Raw genomic sequence first — 23776 nt, 5'->3', positions numbered from 1 at the left:
AAAAGTGTTATCCTTTTATTTAAAATAGACAGTAAAATATCACATTTTTATGATAATTCATAAAAGAAGTCATGTTGATTGTTATTAATATTACATATTTTCAAGGTTTGAATATTGCTACTCAAACAGCTGTCAAGAAATCACAATGTGCCACTTTTAAAGAGGCATACCGCTAGAACAACAAATTTCAGAATACTGAAATGGGAGGACATTTGTACAAGATTTAAGATCGTTACAAAATTTTATGAAACAACATTTAAAAAAACCTTGATTTCTGCTAAAGATGGCACAAGAAATAAATTATATAATTAAACAAATAAAATTCAATACTCCTGAAAGAAAATATAGAAAATCCACAAAATTTAGAAAGCTAGTTATGTAAAATTATACATCCAAAAACCGATAAAACAAACAAGAGTTTTCATGCAAAGCAATATTTTGGAGGATATAAGTCTGCTTCCTATGGAATCACAAATCCAAGTACCCTTAGAATTGAAATGGATCCTGCCTTATAGTGAACCAACCATTTATTAATTTCTTGGGGCTTGAATTTTTTTTAGATAATTGATTTTAAAACTACCATAAATCTTGAATAATAAATCTAAAAACCCTCACGAACAGAAAACAGAAGGGACCTTTTATTGAACAAAACATTTTATAAACAATTTGCAAGGATCTTTTCATCAAGTCTTTAGTTATCTTGAGACAATTATTTGAGTAACACTGGTGTCCATATTCACTTATATAAGTAAATTTGTTTCTTAGTAAGAGACCTACAATCGTATATCTTCATGAAAAGATGCGTTTATTTTAAGCTCCCACTAAAATAAGTCACTGATATTTTCAATCCATATAGCAAATAGTTTCACATATTTACACAGAATACCATTTGTTTTCATTCATAGTGTTAATAGTTTACAGATAATTACAACAGATCTGGAGTATTTCCTCAAGGTTCTTTTACAATATAAATGAACACTTCTGCTAACCTTACTGTATACTATTTGTCGTAATTAACAGATACTGCATATGGCATGAGTATTTCTCAACATTTACATCATTTAATATTGTCCAAATTCCTTTCTTTAACATTAACAGCATAAAATTTGTATCGCAAAACTTCCTATGTGCCATTTGTAAAACATTTGTCACTATTCTGTTAAAATGTCTAAAATCTGTCTGTTTATTGCCGTTAAAAGATTCACTGTCACCTCATGAAGATATCTGTATTTCTAAAACTTGAGTTGTCTCTGAAAAATACAAAATAAAATGCAATTTAAGATGAGGAAATCTAAGGGAATTTAAGTTATTTTAGTTATATTAGACAGTGAACAGAGTGTAACTGTCCTAACACACTATCAAAAGCAAAAAGTTACTTTGACAACAATGATTATAATCTTTGATTGAACTCAATATAAGATATTTGAACTGACACCAAATTTCCACTTGACAAGTTAAAAAAACAAAACAATGTCAGCTGAAATGGCAAATATTTTATATACACCCCAATATATGTGTGGTTCTTAAAGAATCATGTTAATTCAAAAATAAATGTAGAAATAAGAGGACCTGCAACATAATGTTCCATACTATTTACCTTTCTAAGGGAAAAAAATCTGGTAAAAACGGTTGACCAGTCCAATGATGATTAAATGCCTCTGAAAATTGCTGATATGAATCTGATGTAGTTTTCATAAAAATCAGACAGGTAATGAGACCACTTGCGGCGATTCTCAATATAATTTAAGTTTTTAAGGGACATAACTCTAAACAATATTGATTGACTCAAATGGCTTGGGTTTTGCAAATTGCTTCTGAAACAATTGTGAACGACGTCCATAAATAAACATTTACAAAATAAATGGTGAAAAATAGCTTTGCAAACTATCTTTTAAGTTCCCATATGGACTGACAAAATTGAACAATTGTACCAAAATGAGTTATTTCCCATGTTTTGAAAATGGGTGGAAATTCCTCAAGCTTTCATGCAAAGATTCTTCTTTTCAACCTCAGATAACAACTTACTTTATGCTATCATTATGTGTTTTATATTCCATGATTGTGTTAGGAGGTAAATTAAGTATTCTTTTTAATGTGTCTCTGATTCTTGATGTAGTTACTTGGTCACAGGCAGTCCTATTCCATAATGCTAATATATCTTCCTACAAAACATAGTCATCGAAGATCAAATTAAGCATAAATATATAGATTTTTTTATTGTAAAAGATTTTTATACATTTGTACTATCATAGATACTTCAAAATTCTTTCATGAAGGTATTTCTTCTTAGTGTCACATGCAATACCACATTGGGTACCATATTCAAAACTCTTATTTATGAAAAAAATGTTTGAACAAAAGATAAACAATTGAAGGTATTTAAAAGACTAAAGACACAAATAATTCCTTTCTCAACTTTTTTTTAATTAAATCAGTACTGTTATCTATTTTTTCATAATTATTTTTAAAATTTGAGGTTATTTATCCTGTTCTTTTAATACGGTTGTTTCTCTAATAACTTTTAAACAACATGTAGGCAAATGAATCTTGAAAAAGTTCTGCATTAATTATGTATTTTTTTTTGTATGGGGACTTCATTATTCATGGTGTACATTAATTTAGTAAAATCAGAATTTAGAAAATTTGACATCAAAATTGATTTTTTTGCAATAAGAACTGAGATCAAGCAACCCACATGATAAATATAATAACGAAGAAATCAACTTTTTGAAATAAGTATAAATTGGTTAATAGTTATAGAAAATGTTTATAACATTGCCCTTGATATCCAGTATTTACTGAGTTTCCATAAAAATGCAGCTTTATAGCTTGCTGTTTGGTGTGTGCTTTATGTTGAAGGTCATAGTTTGATTATTTAATAACTTTTTATTGTGATTTGGATGCAGAGATGTCTCATTGGCACTCATACCACATCTTCTCTATAGAGATGAATTTGCATAATTTGTGCTTAAATTTATAATCACTTTAATTGCTTTTTTACAAAATTTTCATTGACTGACAATTTTCTTTTTCAGCACAGTAGAGTGATATAATAAATTATCACTAGAAACTAAGGGTGCACATGCAGTTGTCAAGGAACTTAACAATGTTGTCATGGGTAAAATGGCGATTTAAAAAAATTATCATTGGTCATCTCAACTAAATGCTTTTCCAACTTTCACCCATCTACGCTAGCCCAGGGTTACCATCCACTCCCGCTCTCTTCACCCTTGGCGGATTGAGATAAAATTTCAGAGACACAAGGTAAGAATTTTTATTGGTTGCAGTCAAAACTCACTGCATCCAATCAAAATGCCCCAATAACATGATCACGTGTAAATGTAGAAAGTGTTTGTAAACAATTGCCACGTGTTTTTTGTGCAACAAGTCTTTACATCCCTAAACATACGACTATATTTAGTGAAAACTTGAATGTTTTTTTCAACAAATAGCAGTTCCTGTGTTTATTTCATGCACAAATGCATGAATGTTGACCTATGTTTTCATTTCCGGCTTTACCAAGTGTGTAGAATCTAGACGCTACTGTGTTTTTACCTCCAAATTGAAGAGTTCAAGTGCTACCATTGATCAAAAATAATTTATTTAGAATTGGTGTGATTTGTATCTTCCGATAGATGGCGCAACACTGTTATCACAAATGTTGACTCAATCCGCCAAGGGTGAAGATAGCGGGAGTGGATCGTAACCCTTGGCTAGCGAAGATGACTTTCACCATACCAGATCACGCAAAAAAATCAATCTCTATAAGATGACCAAAGATATTCTATAATTATCTATATTCCAATTATAATTTACCTGATATCTAATTGAGATCACTGCACCACATATTTCTTCTCCAACCATAAATTGTTCTCCTAACATGGCAAGAATTAAATTCTCCCAACATCGGGATCCTAATCCTTTCTTTAATCGAACAATCCATTTTCCACCTTTATTATTTGCACTATCCTAAAAAATTATGATTTCAAAACATAAGCTATGTAAATGAGAAGGGCTTTTCAGCCTTAAAAAAAACGTTAGTACTACAAAACATGGTGATTTATGAATTTTCATTTTTTTTTTAATTCACCAATATTTTAACTGGTTTTGCTACAAAGTACTACAAAGTGTGGTGATTTATGAATTTTCATTTTTTTTTTTTTTTTTTATTAAATTCACCAATATTTTAACTGGTTTTGCTACAAAACAGGACAAAATCGTGTATTTTGACACAAATTTGTGAGTGGGATAAATGTATAATCAGTATATGCAAGTACCAAAATTTTTTTACATGCAAACAAACATCAAGGTAATTTATTTTGTACTTGCATGTTTTCTCTATTTGCAGGTCCTGAAACTAGTCGAAAATTTACAAAAATCATTTTTTTTTCACTACCGTATTTATCACAGTTTTTATATAAGCACCAAAATCAGCATATAAATTTGAATAATCTAAACAGATCACCTATGATCGATGACAAATTCTAGCTGTATGAGAAAGGTATATGTCTATCAAAAAAAATTAAACTAGTACATGTATATTAAATATTACTAGAATTTTAAAACTGTTTAAAATGTCAGCATACCTTTTTTCAAATTACCAGGTTATATAAATTCTTACCTCCCACATTGGCCTTATTCCTTCTTTAAAAAGATGATAATCACAATGACCTGTGAGATCACTGGGTCTGACAAGATGACTGTAAATACCCCAAAACTGTTCTACCTACAAACAATGACAGAGACAAAAAGGTTAAAACAATATATTTATATGCTCATTTTCTTTAGAGCTTGAAGCTTTAAAACACTGTAGTACTTTAATGAAATCATCATTATTGTATCTGAATCACTTTTCAATTATTGCTTATATGATGCTTTATGATGTACTGTATTAGTCCTATTCAAATCAGATACTCAAAAACTTAAGAATTTGGTTTTCATTAACCTAATTGTTTATGACTATGTACGGTAAACTTAAAAGTAATTCTTGGTGATGACTTTTTAAGAGTGTTTCTATTGTTCATGACCATTGTACATTATATATGCTGATTGTCATGACACAGGTTATGATCTTCTCATATATGTTATGATGGTATGTTACTAAACCCCTAATCATAATGGGAAGGATTGTGCCTGATATTCATATGATGAAATCATAATCTTTCAATCAGTTTAATTGAAGTCTGGAGCTGGCATGTCAGTTAACTGCTAGGAGTCTGTTGTTATTTATGTATAATTGTCATTTTGTTTATTTTCTTTGGTTACATCTTCTGACATCAGACTCGGACTTCTCTTGAATTGAATTTTAAATGTACGTATTGTTATGTGTTTACTTTTCTACATTGGCTAGAGGTATAGGGGAGGATTGAGATCTCATAAACATGTTTAACCCCCCACATTTTAGCGCATGTCCCAAGTCAGGAGCCTCTGGTCTTTGTTAGTCTTGTATTTTTTAATTTTAGTTTCTTGTGTACAATTTGGAAATTAGTTTAGTTTAATTAGTTTAAACATATTTATTTATAGTGGATTGGGAAACAAGTTTTGCGACTTATATTAATCCCTCTCCACTTTGCAGGTGCGAGTGCTGCCTTGTAGCGGCATTAGCCTACTCTTTTTAGAAATCTACAAGGGTGTCTTTAACGTTCAAGAGATATGGCTCTCTCTTAACACGGGTCAGCCATTTATCGTCCCCTTCCGACGGACTATCATCGTTTCCTCAAGACTATACTCGCAAATGGAAATTAGTATAGCGTTCATTATCACTGAACTAGTATACATTTATTAAGGGGCCAGCTGAAGGACGCTTCCAGGTGCGGGAATTTCTTGTTACATTGAAGACCTGTTGGTGACTTTCTGCTGTTTTTTTCTACTGTCGGGTTGTTGTCTCTTTGATACATTCCCCATTTCCATTCTCAATTTTATGATAACTTTATTATTAAATAATAGCGCTACACTGTTGTAAAGTTGTGATCTTACCGATGCAAATGTTCCCACTAATTTTAAATTTTGATCATAACTTGCAGAAGATTTTCCTTGAGATTTCCGTGAAAACCATATTGCGTAGTTGAACTGTAATGGATGTTCTCCAGGCCCTGGTCTCTGAAAGAAAATTGAACATTTATAGATATGGTGCTGTTATTTTATTTAACCAGTCTCCCATTCAAATTTAAATTATAAATGTCCAATCTATTTATCTAACAATATAACTAGAGGCTCTAAAAGAGCCTGTGTCGCTCACCTTGGTATATGTGAATTAAACAAAGGAAGCAGACAGTTCATGACAAAATTGTGTTAAGTGATTGTGATGTGTTTGTACATCTTACTTTACTGAACATTCTTGCTGCTTACAATTATCTCTATCTATAATGAACTTGTCCGTGTAGTTTCAGTGGAAAATGTTTTATGAAAATTGTTAAAAATTGATTATAGAGGACAATTACTTCTTAGGGGGTCAATTGACCATTTTGGTCATTTGACTTATTTTTGAGTCTTAAATTGCTGTACATTATTGCTGTTTACAGTTTATCTCCATCTATAATAATATTCAAGATAATAACCAAAAACAGTAAAATTTTCTTAAAATTCCCAATTTAGGGGCAGCAACCCAACAATGGGTTGTCTGATTCATCTGAAAATTTCAGGGCAGATAGATGTTGACCAGATTAACAATTTTACCCCATGTCAGATTTGCTCTAAATGCTTTGGTTTTTGAGTTATAAGCCAAAAACTGCATTTTACCCCTATGTTCTATTTTGAGCCATGGCGGCCATCTTGGTTGGTTGGCCGGGTAAAAAAACACAAACTTTAAACTAGATACATCAATGATGATTGTGGCCAAGTTTGGATTAATTTGGCCCGGTAGTTTCAGGTAGCAATACACAGTTAGAAGTTTAGTTTCGTATTATGGCCCCTGTGAATTTTTTAAATATGAAAGTTTTTGTACAATAAAATTGATTTTTAGGTAATTGAAGAATAATATAGCCTTCTTAGTGGGTTTATATGAACATTTAGATTGATTTTAACATGTTTTATAGGCCATTTCAATGATTGACAGTCCGTATTTTCCTATCCGTACCGTTCATAGGTCCATAAATTATTGTAGTGGTTATCAACAAAGATTTTGCGCTCGATCTTTTCAATTCAATTTTATGGAAAAACGAGCAGGAAGACATATGATTTTTTTTTGGACCACTTGATAGATATAAACCTATGGATTCAGGAAAGGTATCACTGTAATTCATTGAAATTTTCCTTTAGACCAAATTTTGGAGACTTTTGTGACATGTTCACCCCCCTTTTTTGCTATATTTTGTATCTAAGAAATGCAGATTGTTGCCATGGTTACACCCAAAAGGGATTATATTTCACCCTTATGACCATTAGAAATCAAATCTATGGAAGATTCTCTTTCTACAAGTATATACATGCATAACACACATATAAAGCCTTCTTTGTTAGACAGGAGGGGAAAGGGGGTGTTTAAAAATTATGAGTGTCAATTTTAAGTTTTTTTCCTAACTGTGTATTGCTACCTTATGGCATTTGACAAAGCAAATAATTGCCTTTTTTTCAGACAAACATACCACAAAACTATTGATATTTAGGTTATAGATACAATTCTAAGGAAGAAACAACCTTTAGTATGACAATGTATGTTAGTTTTGTTGTTTATTGTCCTTAGCAACCAATATAGACATTTTGACACATAGACTTGGTTCCGTTATTAATTGATACTTTATTGGCTACCCCTTGGAAAAGAAGATTGCGCGTTATGTAGAAACCTTAGAAGGGAACGCTTTATATTTTTTCATGCGACTAAATCAAATTTATTATTTTAGCAAGTATAAAGTCACAATTTAGCATGAATTAAGCCCAATTTTTTCCCCGCTGTTATAAATAAATTCAGTATTGACTAAATTTTAACCAAGGCCTTGGTATGGTAATACACAACAAAATTGACATTCTAGAGCTTTAAAATAGCTTTAACTTGTAAAAGTTGTCTACTGTAAAGGTTAAGTTAGGTTTTTAAACAAGGAAAGACAGGCTTAGAAGGTATAGTTTTAGAAAATTGACTAAAAAAGGAGAAAATGCACTTTGACATGGCATGTTTCATAAAATCACTTTTTTGTTGCATTTCAGTGTCAACTGCTAACCTTCATAAAATATTTATTTCTGAACCGATTTTCAAAACTAGCAGGCGAAAATGCTCGTTTTAACTAGTAGAAAACAGAAATCTATTTAAAGTGGAATTGGGAAAAAAAATGTTAATCCTTAAGGTAGCAATACACAGTTAGAAGTTTAGTTTCGCATTATGGCCCCTGTGAATTTTTTAAATATGAAAGTTTTTGTACAATTAAATTGATTTTTAGGTAATTGAAGAATAATATAGCCTTCTTAGTGGGTTTAAATGAACATTTAGATTGATTTTAACATGTTTTATAGGCCATTTCAATGATTGACAGTCCGTATTTTCCTATCCGTACCGTTCATAGGTCCATAAATTATTGTAGTGTTTATCAACAAAGATTTTGCGCTCGATCTTTTCAATTCAATTTTATGGAAAAACGAGCAGGAAGACATATGATTTTTTTTGGACCACTTGATAGATATAAACCTATGGATTCAGGAAAGGTATCACTGTAATTCATTGAAATTTTCCTTTAGACCAAATTTTGGAGACTTTTGTGACATGTTCACCCCCCTTTTTTGCTATATTTTGTATCTAAGAAATGCAGATTGTTGCCATGGTTACACCCAAAAGGGATTATATTTCACCCTTATGACCATTAGAAATCAAATCTATGGAAGATTCTCTTTCTACAAGTATATACATGCATAACACACATATAAAGCCTTCTTTGTTAGACAGGAGGGGAAAGGGGGTGTTTAAAAATTATGAGTGTCAATTTTAAGTTTTTTTCCTAACTGTGTATTGCTACCTCAGAGGAGAAAAAGATCATGGATATTTACGAAAAATGGTTAAAAATTGACTATAGAGGGCAAGTACTCCTAAAGGGGTCAACTGACCATTTTGGCCATGTTGACTTATTTGTAAATCTTACTTTGCTGAACATTATTGCTGTTTACAGTTTATCTCCATCTATAATAATATTCAAGATAATAACCAAAAACAGTAAAATTTTCTTAAAATTCCCAATTTAGGGGCAGCAACCCAACAATGGGTTGTCTGATTCATCTGAAAATTTCAGGGCAGATAGATGTTGACCAGATTAACAATTTTACCCCATGTCAGATTTGCTCTAAATGCTTTGGTTTTTGAGTTATAAGCCAAAAACTGCATTTTACCCCTATGTTCTATTTTTAGCCATGGCGGCCATCTTGGATGGTTGGCCATGTCAAACTAGAGGCTCTAAAGAGCCTGTGTCGCTCACCTTGGTCTATGTGCATATTAAACAAAGGACACAAATGGATTCATGACAAAATTGTATTTTGGTGATGGTGATGTGTTTGAAGTTCTTACTTTACTGAACGTTCTTGCTTCTTACAATTATATCTATAATGAACCTTGCCCATTAGTAACAGAGAAAAATATTTGGTAAAAATTTACATAAATTTACCGAATTAATGAAAATTGTTAAAAATTGACTATAAAGGGCAATAACTCCTTAAGGGGTCAATTGACCATTTAGGTCATGTTGACTTATTTGTAGATCTTACTTTGCTGAACATTATTGCTGTTTACAGTTTATCTCTATCTATAATAGTATTCAAGATAATAACCAAAAACGGCAAAATTTCTTTAAAAATTACCAATTGGAGGGCAGCAAGCCAACAACCGATTGTCCAATTGAATTCATCTCAAAATTTCAGGGCAGATAGATATTGACCTGATAAACATTTTTATCCCATGTCAAATTTCCTCAAAATGCTTTGGTTTTTGAGTTATAAGCCAAAAACTGCATTTTACCCCTATGTTCTAATTTTAGCCGTGGCGGCCATCTTGGTTGGTTGACCGGGTCACGCCACACATTTTTTAAACTAGATACCCCAAAGATGATTGTGGCCAAGTTTGGATTAATTTGGCTCAGTAGTTTCAGAGGAGAAGATTTTTGTAAAAGATTACTTAGAGTTATGAAAAATGGTTAAAAATTGACTATAAAGGGCAATAACTCCTAAAGGGGTCAACTGACCATTTCGGTCATGTTGACTTATTTGTAAATCTAACTTTGCTGAACATTATTACTGTTTACAGTTTATCTCTATCTATAATAATATTCAAAATAATAACCAAAAACAGCAAAATTTCCTCAAAATTACCAATTCAGGGGCAGCAACCCAACAACAGGTTAACCGATTCATCTGAAAATTTCAGGGCAGATAGATCTTGACCTGATAAACATTTTAACCCCATGTCAGATTTCCTCTAAATGCTTTGGTTTTTGAGTTATAAGCCAAAAACTGCATTTTACCCCTATGTTCTATTTTTAGCCGTGGCGGCCATCTTGGTTGGATGACCGGGTCACGCCACACATTTTTTAAACTAGATACACCAATGATGATTGTGGCCAAGTTTGGTTTGATTTGGCCCAGTAGTTTCAGAGGAGAAGATTTTTGTAAAAGCTAACGCCGGACGACGACGGACGCCGGACGACGGACGCCGGACGCCAAGTGATGAGAAAAGCTCACTTGGCCCTTTGGGCCAGGTGAGCTAAAAACACAATCTTTAAACTAGATACATCAATGATGATTGTGGCCAAGTTTGGATTAATTTGGCCCGGTAGTTTCAGAGGAGAAGATTTTTGTAAAAGTTAATGACGACGGACGACAGACGACGGACGCAAAGTGATGAGAAAAGCTAACTTGGCCTTTTAGGCCAGGTGAGCTAATATGGGTTCATCGATAATTGTAAACCATTTTTCAAAGTGTACAAAACGTAGACTTGGGGGGAGGGGGTTAAAAAATCAACCTTTTTACCGTACACTTTTTTTTTTAAATAAAAATAAAACAGTCAGATATGTTTTAGTTTATTTTCAATGCAAATTTTTGTATTAAACTTTACTATAATAGACAGGATCTTCTTTTTAATAAGAATGATTGATTCTCTTCCTGAAATCTGAAAATTGTTGATGTACACTTTTTGATGACAAGTGGGTCAGGAAAAGTATGTTTTGTACACTTTTGAAAATGGTTCGCAATCATGGATGACCCCTCAGTAAATTATACTGAAACTTAATCAAATAAAGCAAGATTGAATTGTGAAATGCTTGTTAAATTTTAATTGACTTACTTCATAATTAGAACTCTGAAACAACTTGTAAATACATGTATCACTCACACTATTATTTTCTTTGATAAGTGGACTGCCAAATTGGGGTCAAAACTCTAATTTGGCATTAAAATTAGAAAGAGAACAAATACATGTTTACTAAGTTTTATGTTGATTGGACATTTAAAAACTTCATCACAAAATAAAAATCGCTACCTACCTATAAAACGCTACAATTATATAATGGGTAGACAACACCAATCAAACAATTGTTTAAGGGTATTATCTGAGGAAGATTAACATTGTGCAAAAGTTTCAATTAGATCTGTTTGAAATAACTTCAGTTATGATCAATCCACCATACATTTGTTGCAAAAGCTCAGAAAAATAGATGGACAAGTTTTTTAGAAGAGACCACAATCCAATTTGTCTCTCTTGTTTTAAATACATGTATAAGTTTTATCAAATTTTCAAAATGTAACATTCCAATCTTCATAAACTATCTTTTAAAGACTTACTGGTGAAGGTCGAACTTTGAATGGAGAATCTGTTTCTTCTTGTTCATTTTTCTGTTCTGTTTGATCATCCTCACCACTATCCTCTTGTTTTAATCTACAATAAACAAATTAATTCAAATTGGAAAGCAATCACTCATGTATCATACTTTTACTATGTATTTCAAAATCAGTTTCTAAATACATAACTACAATACATCTCAATAAATGCCCTTGTTACAAAATTGGACATTATGTGCATTCACCTCAATGAATAAACCATTCTCTTGTTGATATATGTCTTCCAGGGATGGGCACGATTACTGACAAATGTAATCAATTACTAATCGAGTACATGAAGGATTTTTGTGCAATCGATTAATAATCGATTACTCAAATTTTGGTATGTAATCGATTACTGTCAATTATATGCTCAACATTTCACCAAAAAAATAGCATGAATAAACACAATTATATTGCTCAACATTTGTATAGTGGAAATTAAGAACTTTACCAAATGCATCATTTAAAGCATTGTTTCTAAATTATAAGTTAATAGCTGTTTTTTTTTAGATCAAATCTCTTGATGAACATTAGAAATATTTAAAAAATCTTGAAATTTATACTTTCAACATAAATGAAAGATGTCATCACATTGCAACAAACACTTATTCATAACTAATTGTTTTTAAAAAAATTTGCTTTCTTACTGACCTCAGTTAGCCTTTTTGTTTTCACTCTTTAAAAAAAAACATATTTTAGCATAGTTAATTATAATGTTTAAGGAAATATAAAAAAAAGTAGAATAATTAATTAGTTCAGCTAATTTTTAAGATCAAAATTTATTTTTATAATGACATGCATAATTTAAACCTTTTGTTTGGATAACCACCCTAATTACAGATTATTTAACTGCCATTTGGGTACAATTTATAACCTGGGACTGAATACTGTAAATTTCCTTCTTAACTAGACATAAGATAATTGAAATAAAAACAACCTATGTTTGTTGTTGATTAGAAGACTTTGATCATCATATTAGGAAAGGCAAGAATATTGTTAAGATTTGTTGACTTCTCCAATCAAATTATATACAAAATATATTTATAGTGTCATAGGGATACATGTATCTATTTCTAAAAAGAATTGCAATGTGTTGCCGTTGGTTCATTAATGTTAAAAGGATTTTTTATTCTTTTTTTAATTCAATTTATATACATGTATATCATAACATTTAAGAAATCAACTGATTATCTATTCTAAGCTTTAATTTCAACTCTGATTGAAAATGGTGTTTTCAGGAAATATAATTCAAATAAACTTACTACTTTTAAAAATGCAGTACAGAACTTAACGAAAGACAGAAACATTTCTTATTTAAGATCTATTTTATTATTTCAAATTTATTTTTATATTAAAGCTCTTGAATAATTGACAAGCTTATACATCCATTTGTTTTAAAAAGCTTGATATAAAGTAAATTTAGGTAGGGGATCTGGTTGCTCATAATGCAGCTTGAGACAATAGATAGAAATAAGGCAGTTGCTTAACTCTGAAGTATTGTTGATGCATAATATTTTATCTGTACTTTAAAGTGATAACATACATATTTTCCTCTGAAATAGGTTGTTTTTCATCAAACTATTTTACTAAAGTAATCGAAATGTAATCGAAAAGTAATCGATGATTACATCCAATTTTTTGCTGTAATCGATTAAATTACGATTACATGTAATCGAAAATGTCTTCGATTACAGATTACTGTCAATTACTTGAAAAAATGTAATCAATTACATTTCAATTACGATTAGAGATTACGATTACCCCATCCCTGATGTCTTCATTCTAGCTACATTAGTATTTGACCAGCTCTTTATAATGATAAATGTAGTTAATCAACAATAAATGCTCGAGCTGAAATTATTATATATATACAATTATGGCCTGTTGAAACAGTGAATATCCAATTTTGGATATTCATCTATTCTAAGGGGCCACAATTGTTTTATTATACCAAACTAACAGTGGAAGGGCATTTCAAACACTTACTATTATAGTGTCTATATTTTCAACATAACACACAGACTGACGTTTGAAAATACATTTGTGTTTGAATTTCTCGAATTTACAACAAATGTAGAATCTTTTTGTTAAATATTGATGGCCCTGTAAAATGGTAAAGGACTGCTTATAAGAGATATTATCGGCTGCTGGCACTCTCAGCTCTATTCATGTCCAATGCCATATTTCCTTGTCTCTCTGTGGGATTCCAGTGTAATGTGAACGTTGCTATTTTGTTTATTTAAGTCTTTGACATCATTTTCATGGGAGGTAACTTAAGTACAAATCAACAAACTCAAAAGGTTATTCACCGGTGAATAATAGGGTTATTCACCGCTGGTGTAATTTTGAGGGTTATTCGTCCTTCCTTGCAATTGAATAAAAATTAACTGAATTATTCCATGTCTCGTGATAACATTTCACCAATAGAATTGTTTGAAATAACAAAAGCATATAGTCATGATAGTTGAGAATGCGACTGTCCCATGTAATTTTTTTTTTCCTTTTATACATATATTTTAGCTATTTGTTTTTGATGGCATGTCTTTGATAGTTTCTTTTTATAAATTGATTCACAGCTTAAAATATAAAAACTTGGCATTTGGCTATTAATGCTATGGTTGATCACTGTACAGTAATTTCTAAGTCTGGATTTTTTTTTGTCGCTAGGTTGCTATTTAATTGCTATTTACTCATCATCTCCTCTCAATTATTAAATAAGTTAAATTTATTTCATTAACACTTTTGCTGCACAATCAATGTATCTTCTTATAGCTGTCCTTTGTCGAAAGACCATTCTAAAGACATATGTATGCATTATTTGTATATGAAAAAGAAAGTTTTCAAGCTAACAAAAGAATTATTTCAAACTTGTACTACTTGAATAATACTTATAGCAAACATATGTATAACTTCATGATAAATTATACATATGACATCCAAATACAAACGATGTGTTGTCATTATCACAGATATAACATCTCAAAAAATTCTTAAATGTTTTCTAAGAAATTTTGCATGAAATGAAACACACAACATTAATTCTGAAATGCACTTTATGGTGACACAGGCATACATGTAATTAATGATGATCAAAGCACTACATTTATCTCAGCTTGAGAGGCTTTTCTACTATTTCATTCATTGTAACAGTAATGTACATGTACAGTGCTAGGAAATCTGTTTTTATCATGATACTGCAAAGTCTAAGGTCTCTGAACAGCTGTTGGCACATATTTTTGATTCAAAGTTGAAATTTTGATACACACGAATAAACAAAAGTACCATGGTCGGATTTTATGATTAAGAAAACATTAAGAAAAATAATATTTGCAGTTTTCATTAGTTTTGCCCTAAAAAATGTAACCTGTTCATCTTGGTGACCGTTCTGCTTTGACTATTCATAAGTTGCACGTGTTTGGGCAAATTGATGACGTCAAAATTATGCCTTTTGCCGAACAAAAATTGACCCTACGGAAAAAATGTGTCAATGGATTTGCTAGGTGTCATGCGATTAACTAAAGGGTCTTTAAATATAATTGGTCAGTTAGGAATTTATGCATGTTTTACGTACGCATCAAATTTGTTGTTCATGATGAGTTTGTTTTGATTTTATTGACATTCACTTCCGGTTTCTTTTTCTTGTATGTGAAAGTGTATTCGATTGGTTCATAAATTTTTCCTTCTCTATCAGCATAATTTATTGGTCAAATAATTCAGCATGGCTTCTTCCATCAGCACCAAACAAAAACTTTTACAACAAATTGATGATGTTGAGCTGATATCTAAGTAATCTCACTGATAGTATTACTGTCGTTTCACATATTTGAAACACAAAATGAAATGCATGGTCTAGACCATATAAAAATGACAGCTTTAGGTTTTTTCCTACCAAATTTCAGAAACCTGGAAAACTGTCATGATTGTCTTTTCTGTCTGCACTGCACTTATTTGATAATTAAAACAATAAAAGTGGAGGGAAAAAGTGAAAGGGTTACCAATTAAAACAATAAAAGTGGAGGGAAAAAGTGAAAGGGTTACCAATTAAAACAATAAAAGTGGAGGGAAAAAGTGAAAGGGTTACCAATTTTAACAAGGATATTGCTGATCTTTATTATATAAATCCTTAATTTTACCATTTAATTATTTTATTTATCAATGATAGACTAAGAGTGGGTCTCAGGGGTCTAAGCGAGACGCGGGATTGCCAATTTTTTGTTAGCGGGACACTTAAAAGTCAAACTATTGTGTCGTGAAAATAGGCAATGAGGTCTAGCGGGACCCGCTAAATGACAAAAAAATGAGAATTGCTTACGTACATAGTGTAAGCAGGATTCAGGAATCTGACAAAACAGTAAGCGGGATCCAGGATCAGAACCCCGCCCAAGGAGACCCCCCTTAGACATGGGTCCTTGTTCTGTTGTTTGGCAAGATACATAAACATATACATATTTATAAATTGACATGATTTGACACTACCTTATTAAAACTGATTATACTGTCTTGTCTTAGTTAACAAATGACGTGTATGGAAATGGATGAAAATGAGTGTGTAGTATACATGTTACAAAAACAATGTACATGTACATACTCACATTCTATCATCTTGATCTTAATAATGTTTGATACTTTAAATAAAATGTCATTAAAACTAAGTATTCAGTGAATACAGTTTATTAAATTTGTGATCTTTCAATTCAAAGGAGTAGGTCCGGTAAAGACCGGTTTGGCCTCAAATTTCAGGTTCATCTTACATGTACGAAAGATTTTGACCACTATTTAAACACTTAAATGTCTATTTCATTTAAATTAGTATATGTAATAGATTTTAACTGATTTAGTTATTAAAAACGACCCGATTCAAGCTCAAATATGAAAAATCTACCAAATATGCCGAAAATTGTCACTTTTCAGATGTTATTTTGTCAAAAATGAAAGTGGCCACATCGGTGTTCATCCTCAACCTTTGTATATGTTATGTATCATCATAAAATACAACTTACATTTCAATATAAAGGATGAACAGGAATGCGGCCACTTTCCTTTCACACGAAAACCGTTTAAATTTTACTAAAATGATAGAATTGTGAAAATTTTAGTAATTTAGCATAACGTAATGGTACTAGTTCCTGATATATGTGCATTGAATTGTCAAAAACAGCCCATATTTATATGACAGAAGCATTCTACTGTCCAATAATAATTAAAAGTTTACATTTTAACAATTTTGTAAAACTGCCATGTTTTGGGGCCAAAAAGGGGTCTTACTGGACCTACTCCTTTGTCATAACTGCATTCATTCCATCACAGAAAGGTTCAAAATGCAAACAGGGTGATACTAAAATGGCGCTGATGCCATTCGAGTTACAATAACTTTCACAAACCATTATTAAATAGTTCACATCATGTAAATCATACTCAATGGCCGTTTTATATGACAAAATATATCTACTTACCACTAGCGCTTCAAATAATGTGCTGAATTTATTGTGCAGTTAACGTTCTGATAATTTTTCATATAGACCCTTCCAATACCTAGAAATTTTGCAGTCTCGTAATGTTCTGGATTATATCAACTTTTTACTTAAAAGTCTATCAGATTAATTTCCCGTTAGATGTACTATTCTTGTATTTTTATTTAAAAACAGCACTTGTTCATGCAATTAGAATATTTGTTAGATTTATATTCTGGCTCTGGAGAAAGGTTTAATTAAAGAATATTTGTTTCTAGATTATGTTGTACATATATGTAGCCCTTTCCAGAATCATTAATTTTATAATTTTATTCCAGACTTTATTTTCAAGAAGGTTTAAAGATAATATTTGCCTTAAGAATAAGAATAAGAATAAGAAATTTATTAGCCTTAAGTTGGTTTGTATAAAAATATATCAATTATCAATGTTTTTTTGTCTTTCAAAATTCTTGAAACTAAATTGTAAAGTTAGATATGTTTGTAAATTGCAAACATATCTAACTTTACAATATATTTAAAACATATCTGACCATCCTGTGTTTGCCATTTGGTGTACTGAGTATTACTTTAAAAAAAAGTATTGTGTTAAAAGTTTCTGGTATAGACAAGTCTTTTTTCCAGATTTGAAACTTCAGCAACTTTCTTTCAAATGTAATGAATGATTTTATTTATTTGACAGGGAATTATTTGAGATAATGAGCACACCTAAAGGACAGCAAAGACCTGATGCCCCAGATACAATGAATCTGATGGACCTGCTAGTCCATAAGGATAAAGAAATTAAAGAATCATTAAAAACAGGTAGGTGATGAGAAATTCTGTTGGTATGTAAAAAGTTATTATATTTATAATATCCATAAAGAGATGATTATTATTTTATAAATTATCAAGGGGTGGTATCATGGTATGCATAATCTCAGTTTGTCAAATTTTCCAAATATCTGATTTTAGCTAATATGACCTCAAGTTGAAAAAGGCAACTATGCCTGATGAGTGATAAGGTCTCACTGAAAAAAATCACCCCTCATTTTTGAAGATCATAGGAACAGAAGAAATGACTTTCTCCTGATATCCTCTAAAATAATAAGGGAAACAGATTCCATCATATTCTGTTGAATTGGATCTTTCTCTTCTTTCAAGAGCTAAATTTGAAATATGTATTCTAATAAAACCTGCAGCAAGACTCCCATTTCAATTTTATTTTAAAGTTGAAGTCTCAGGTGTGAAATATCTTCTCACACTGTATGTATTGGTAGAATCTTTATATATTGGCTGAAAACCACTTGAGTGTTTTCCATTAAAGTAAAAAATCTGTGATATTAAGATTTAAGAATAGCATTTAATTATTTTTTTAACTCACTGAAATTAAAACAAACAATTGAATATATATATATCAACGCAAGTTGATTAAAATAGTAAATACATTTTAGATAGATTGTGATTTTAATATTACAGCGGCAGAACAAGCCGAGATACAGAAAACAATAGATGAATTAAAAACAGAGGTAGATAAAAGAGATGCCAATATAAAACAGTTACAGACCAGTCTAAAGGAAGCTGAAACAATCCTGGTATGACAACAGTTCTTGTGTTTAAAGAAAAAAGCAATTTTTACAGAAATATTGCACATGCACCTGAATATAATATTCAACAAGTAACATGCTTTTTTCAAACCTTAAATAGACTTGGGTTTCATCAAATAAAAAGCAACTGACTTTTTCACAATGCTCTTACTGGATAGTGTGTCTTAAAAGCCCATTTATAAGGAAGGCTGAACTAATACATGTATGAATTAAAATTAAAACAAATGATATTCACCTAACTGGTTGCATGCCTGTCTTACATTGATTATGCTTTTAAGGTTTTAAAAATTGAAATCATCTATCATTGATCTTGAGTAGGATTTTACGATATACCATGCACAAAGGCAAATTAGAGAGAATAGTTTTTATCCTTACAAAATGTTGCATCTTCATAATTAATAGCCAGTAAATGAGTTTTTTGGCTGATAAAATTCTGTGCATGATTGCTAATTTTTTTTTTTTAATGAGAACAGAAATATGCATTTGGTTCGAAAATGCAGTTTATGAAAGCATTAAAACCCAACTTATTACTTGCATAGTACAGTCAGGGTTATACTTATACAAGTAATTTTTATTAACTGAAAGATGCTTATAATTGTAGACTTGTACATGTATATAAAATAAAATTTGTAACATTTATATTTTCTTTTCAAGGTTTGAATTATCTCCCCTTTATCTTTTCCAAAAATGTTCTCATACAATCGATTTGATTTCAACTTCTAAAACTACGAACAGTAAATGAAATACACTTTTATGAGTATTATCCCTGACTGTTGACACATAGTGGTATTGATGAAATAAAACCTTTAATACCTAGCAGTTTGCATAATCATTCAGATGACAAATTTCTAATTTCAAAATATTGAAGACTGATTTTTGTTGTAGTCAACAGCTATATATCAAGCCAAGAAAAAATTGAATGCTATCCAGCAGGCAAACAAGAAAAAGGTGTCATCTGAAGAGCTTATCAAGTTTGCTCATAGGATCAGTGCCAGTAATGCAGTTGCTTCACCTCCTACATGGGCCCCAGGTGAGAAAATAAATCTTCATCATATTGTAATCTGATGATAAAACTATCTAGTTTGTAGTATTAGAAAGTAATTTTTGAGGTGAAATATTGATTTATCACCCCTTTTTGTCCACATGGAAGTGACTTTTAATTTAATTGAAGTTTTAGCCTGTGTAATGTTTTTCACCTGCATTTTGATTTAAAGACTTATCTATACATTTTGTATGTGCATTGATTAGTTTTCAAAACTTTCAACATCCATTTAAACTTCTGGACAAATTGTTTGAAGTCATTAATTTAATATACCCTGGTAGCACTATTCCTTAGATGATTGAAAACCTTTCTTTTAATATCCAAAATAAAACCTTGGTTCCTTCATCTATGTCAATGACTTATTTTCAACCAAATGTTATAGTAAACCTTGTTAGTTTCTTACTTCTACATTGTACCAAAATTGTCAGATACTTGTTCACTTGTGTTAAAGCATATTGGTATAGTTATGTCTCAATATTTGATATACCAATATCCTTCGAAGCCTTTTCTAAAGAAATAATAATTATTCTCAATAAAGGTTGCATTTTAAGGCTCTGTACCTTTTCAGTAAGTGTAGCAAATTGAGCATCACATACATTTACCTTAAAAAATATGTTAATTTGCAGGTGATCCTAGAAGACCATATCCTACAGATTTTGAAATGCGATTAGGATTTTTAGGAAAGGGAAGTGATATCCCCGCTGGAGCCCAGATGTTACAGTCACAGGGTTCATATGGAGAACCAATGTCTAGTAATAGGTCATCAGCTAATACATCAATGGGTAGGTCATATGTTACAGTCATAGGGTTCTACGGAGAACCAATGTCTAGCAATTATATATGTAATAGGTCATCAGCTAATACACCAATGGGTAGGTCATCTTCAAGTCACAAGGGTCATATGGAGGAACATTTGGCAAATCAGTTTTCCACACTTTTTTCTTCATGCTTGAAGATATTTATTATATATTTGGCATATTGTTTTATCATGATAAGTTTCATTCAAATTCAAATGTTGTTCTGGTCTGATAATTTTGTGCAGAGTTATGGTCCATGGACTTAAAAAAATCACTTAGATAATCAGTTTTCAACCTTTTTTTCGTCATGCTTGAAGATATTGACATGAAATTTTTAAAATTGTTTACACCCCGACAAGTTATAGATCTGATAGAATTTTGTTCCAATACAATGAATTTTTAACGGGTAGTAATTCATATAAAATATTTCAAAATGACAGTTTGAATTATTGAGATTATAACCCTATCACATTTTTTGCAATAATTTCTTAATTTACAGTAAAGTATGCACCTGTTGCCATCCATTTTATTTTGACTTCTTTAAAATTAAATCATATCTAGATAGTTAATGATAGGTTTCATCGTTTGATATTTCAACAACTGTCATTTATGTTTTTTTCCCCCATTTCTTACAGATCATGGTCCTGGTTCACAGTCGACAACAACATGGCAGAACACATCAGAATTACATCACTCATTAAGTTCTTCATCAGGAATCTTATCAGAAATCAAGGGACATAACAAAGAAAATGAAGATGTTGGATTTATGTCAAGTGACTCGTCTAGTAGTAGTTCTAGTGATGAATGATATTGGAAGAACTTAAAATGTATTAAATATTAAGCCTTACAATGTGCAGTCAGAGTTCTGTGTAATTGTGCTTACATTGATGTTGTAGAGAGTAATGCCTTTTGAAAGCATTAATTATGCTCACTTTAATGTTGTAGAGAGAACTGCCCTTTAAAAAGCACTTTTATCTTATAAGTATGAGCAAGTCTAGGCTTTGTACTTGAAAAGTTCAGATAAGTGTGTGGAGGAGAATAGTAAATAGAAAGGCATCTGAACTTGATGAGTATGATGAATGAATGTATCAATGTTCCTAAGAGCAGCTTTTTTTGTTTGTGACATTGGATAAAACAGTTAAAGAGCAATGTGCATTATATGGTTTATACCTGTTGTAGTGTGAGAATGAAAGAATCATTATTGTATTACTAAAAAGAAACGGCAATGAATGTAATAATTTTTTCTTGAAAATTTGAAGAAAAATTGCAAAAACAAAAGAGTCAAGAAAAAACATGATTAGTAATTTCAAGTTAAAAAAAAAATATTACAGTAATTAAAGGTATCAACATTTATACTATTTTCGATGTTGACGCCTTATTTTTATAGGTTTACCTTCACAGTGCTTGTTTACATCACTCACTGCCTAAATGTATGCAGTCAATTTTATATAAAAACATCTTTCAGCATTGAACAATTCAAACCATAGAAGATACGTTAAAACAGTGTTTTAGAATATATTTTAGAGATGGTTGTTAAAAAAGAGTAAATATAATTATGTGCTAATACTAAATAATGAATAAATATATTAAAACCTGTTTAAATGTTTTGACATTTCTGTTTGTTGGAAGTTTATAATTTATTGCATTAAGGTATGAATAAATGAGTTTGTTTTCCCCTGAGAAATATAGAAAATTATGAAACACTGAAATGATGAAGATAGCTTAGACTTAAATGTTATCATGAAACAACTACAGAACTGCAGAAAACCTGTATATATTATAATTGTTCATCTTCAATTTTTGTTTAGAAACAAATTTTATGCAGATTTGTTTGTTTTTATAGTGATTAAGATTATAACTCAATGTTGACTGCTGTAAGTGAGTTGTTTAGCTAGCAATAAAACCAGATTTAAACCACCATTTTCTACATAAGGATATGCCTGTACCATGTCAGGAATATGACAGTTGTTTTCCATTTCTTTGATGTATTTGAGCTTTTGATATTGCCATTTGATAAGGGTCCCTTTTGAGTTTTCCCTGAAGTTATGTATTTTTTTATTATTTAAAATCGTCTTGTTTGTCTTAGATTCTTGTACTGAGATGATGGCTGATGTCAAATTCAAGATATAAGTCTAAAAATGAGGCAGAGGAAGCTGGGTCTATTGTTTCTTCAATTTCTAGTTCTGAAGGATATATTAAATTATTAAGTTAACCCAATCAGAAAAGTTTGAATTGTAAATGGATGGACAGCATCAATATATCTTAAAGGGAAATTAGGTGATCTGGCTTCTTTAGTCTTGTATTTGACAAGTGTCTGCACAAACTCTGACTCATAAGAAAAGGAGAAGAGGATGGTAATTAGAGGCACACAAATCATTCCCAAAGGAATGCCAACAATTTGTAGAAAAGTATTAACTTCAGAATTCAACAAATACGTGAAAGAAACTCTAGCAAACTGATTATTTGTTTCTGTGTTGCATGTTGTACCTTTTTTGTTCAATCTTAACAAAATATGCTGTTTGGTACCCCAAGTTGTACATTTATAGCGTATGCTACTATTTTATATTGACAATAAACTTATCATAGAGAAAAGCATTGTGGATAATTTCTTTTTGCTATTTTTTCTATTTCACATGGTGAATGGTAGTATACCGGGTTGAATTTCAGAGAAAGATGAGTTTCAAATTATCCAGAAGTTCTTAAAGAGTTTTTCAGAATGCACATATGGCTCATACGAATACGAGAGTAAACAGTTTCACACTATTTCTGTAGACCCTCTTTCGCAGCAGTCAGACTTTGTGTCAATCCAATTGATAACTATTTCGTAGAATATACTGATGAGCCAGCAATGTGCTGTTGTTTGTTCGGAATTTTGTGAATCTGAGGTTTCAAATACAAAAAAAGGTTTGTCCTCAGAATTGCTGTTCAATGTAATGTTCATTGAAACCATGAAGGACTTGTGTCGCCATTAAAGAGGGACGAAAGATACCAGAGGGACAGCCAAACTCATAAATCGAGAATAAACTGACAACGCCATGACTAAAAATTAATAGTACAAACAGACAAACAATAGTACAAATGACACAAACCATAAAACTA

The 23776-nt window shown here is 31.0% G+C and overlaps 2 protein-coding genes across 3 annotated transcripts; one reads left to right on the top strand and one right to left on the bottom strand.

The window, feature by feature from the left end:
• Positions 1–15494, bottom strand: LOC134711588 (eukaryotic translation initiation factor 4E type 2-like). Of its 2 annotated transcripts, none has more exons than XM_063572278.1 (7): positions 15356–15494; positions 11746–11839; positions 5977–6099; positions 4622–4726; positions 3817–3969; positions 2026–2162; positions 1–1250 (listed from the first exon to the last, which is right to left on the bottom strand). In XM_063572278.1, the coding sequence occupies exons 1-7, from the start codon at positions 15373–15375 to the stop codon at positions 1208–1210; spliced, it is 675 nt and encodes a 224-aa protein (XP_063428348.1). In that variant the 5' UTR covers positions 15376–15494; the 3' UTR covers positions 1–1207. The 2 variants fall into 2 exon arrangements, with proteins under 2 accessions (XP_063428348.1, XP_063428347.1); XM_063572277.1 differs by having other exon boundaries at positions 15149–15370.
• On the top strand, positions 15436–22230 carry LOC134711586 (mediator of RNA polymerase II transcription subunit 4-like). The gene is made up of 6 exons (XM_063572275.1): positions 15436–15570; positions 17935–18056; positions 18711–18826; positions 19724–19868; positions 20507–20662; positions 21313–22230. Exons 1-6 carry the CDS (start codon positions 15503–15505, stop codon positions 21483–21485), a joined length of 780 nt encoding a protein of 259 aa, XP_063428345.1. The 5' UTR covers positions 15436–15502; the 3' UTR covers positions 21486–22230.
• The last annotated feature ends 1546 nt before the right edge of the window (positions 22231–23776 follow it).

This window comes from Mytilus trossulus, chromosome 3 (genome assembly GCF_036588685.1).
Source record: "Mytilus trossulus isolate FHL-02 chromosome 3, PNRI_Mtr1.1.1.hap1, whole genome shotgun sequence".
In the NCBI taxonomy this organism is placed as follows: Eukaryota; Metazoa; Mollusca; class Bivalvia; order Mytilida; family Mytilidae; genus Mytilus; species Mytilus trossulus.
The sequence above is the reverse complement of the archived record's forward strand: the minus strand, read 5'-3'. Positions and strand labels throughout refer to the sequence as shown.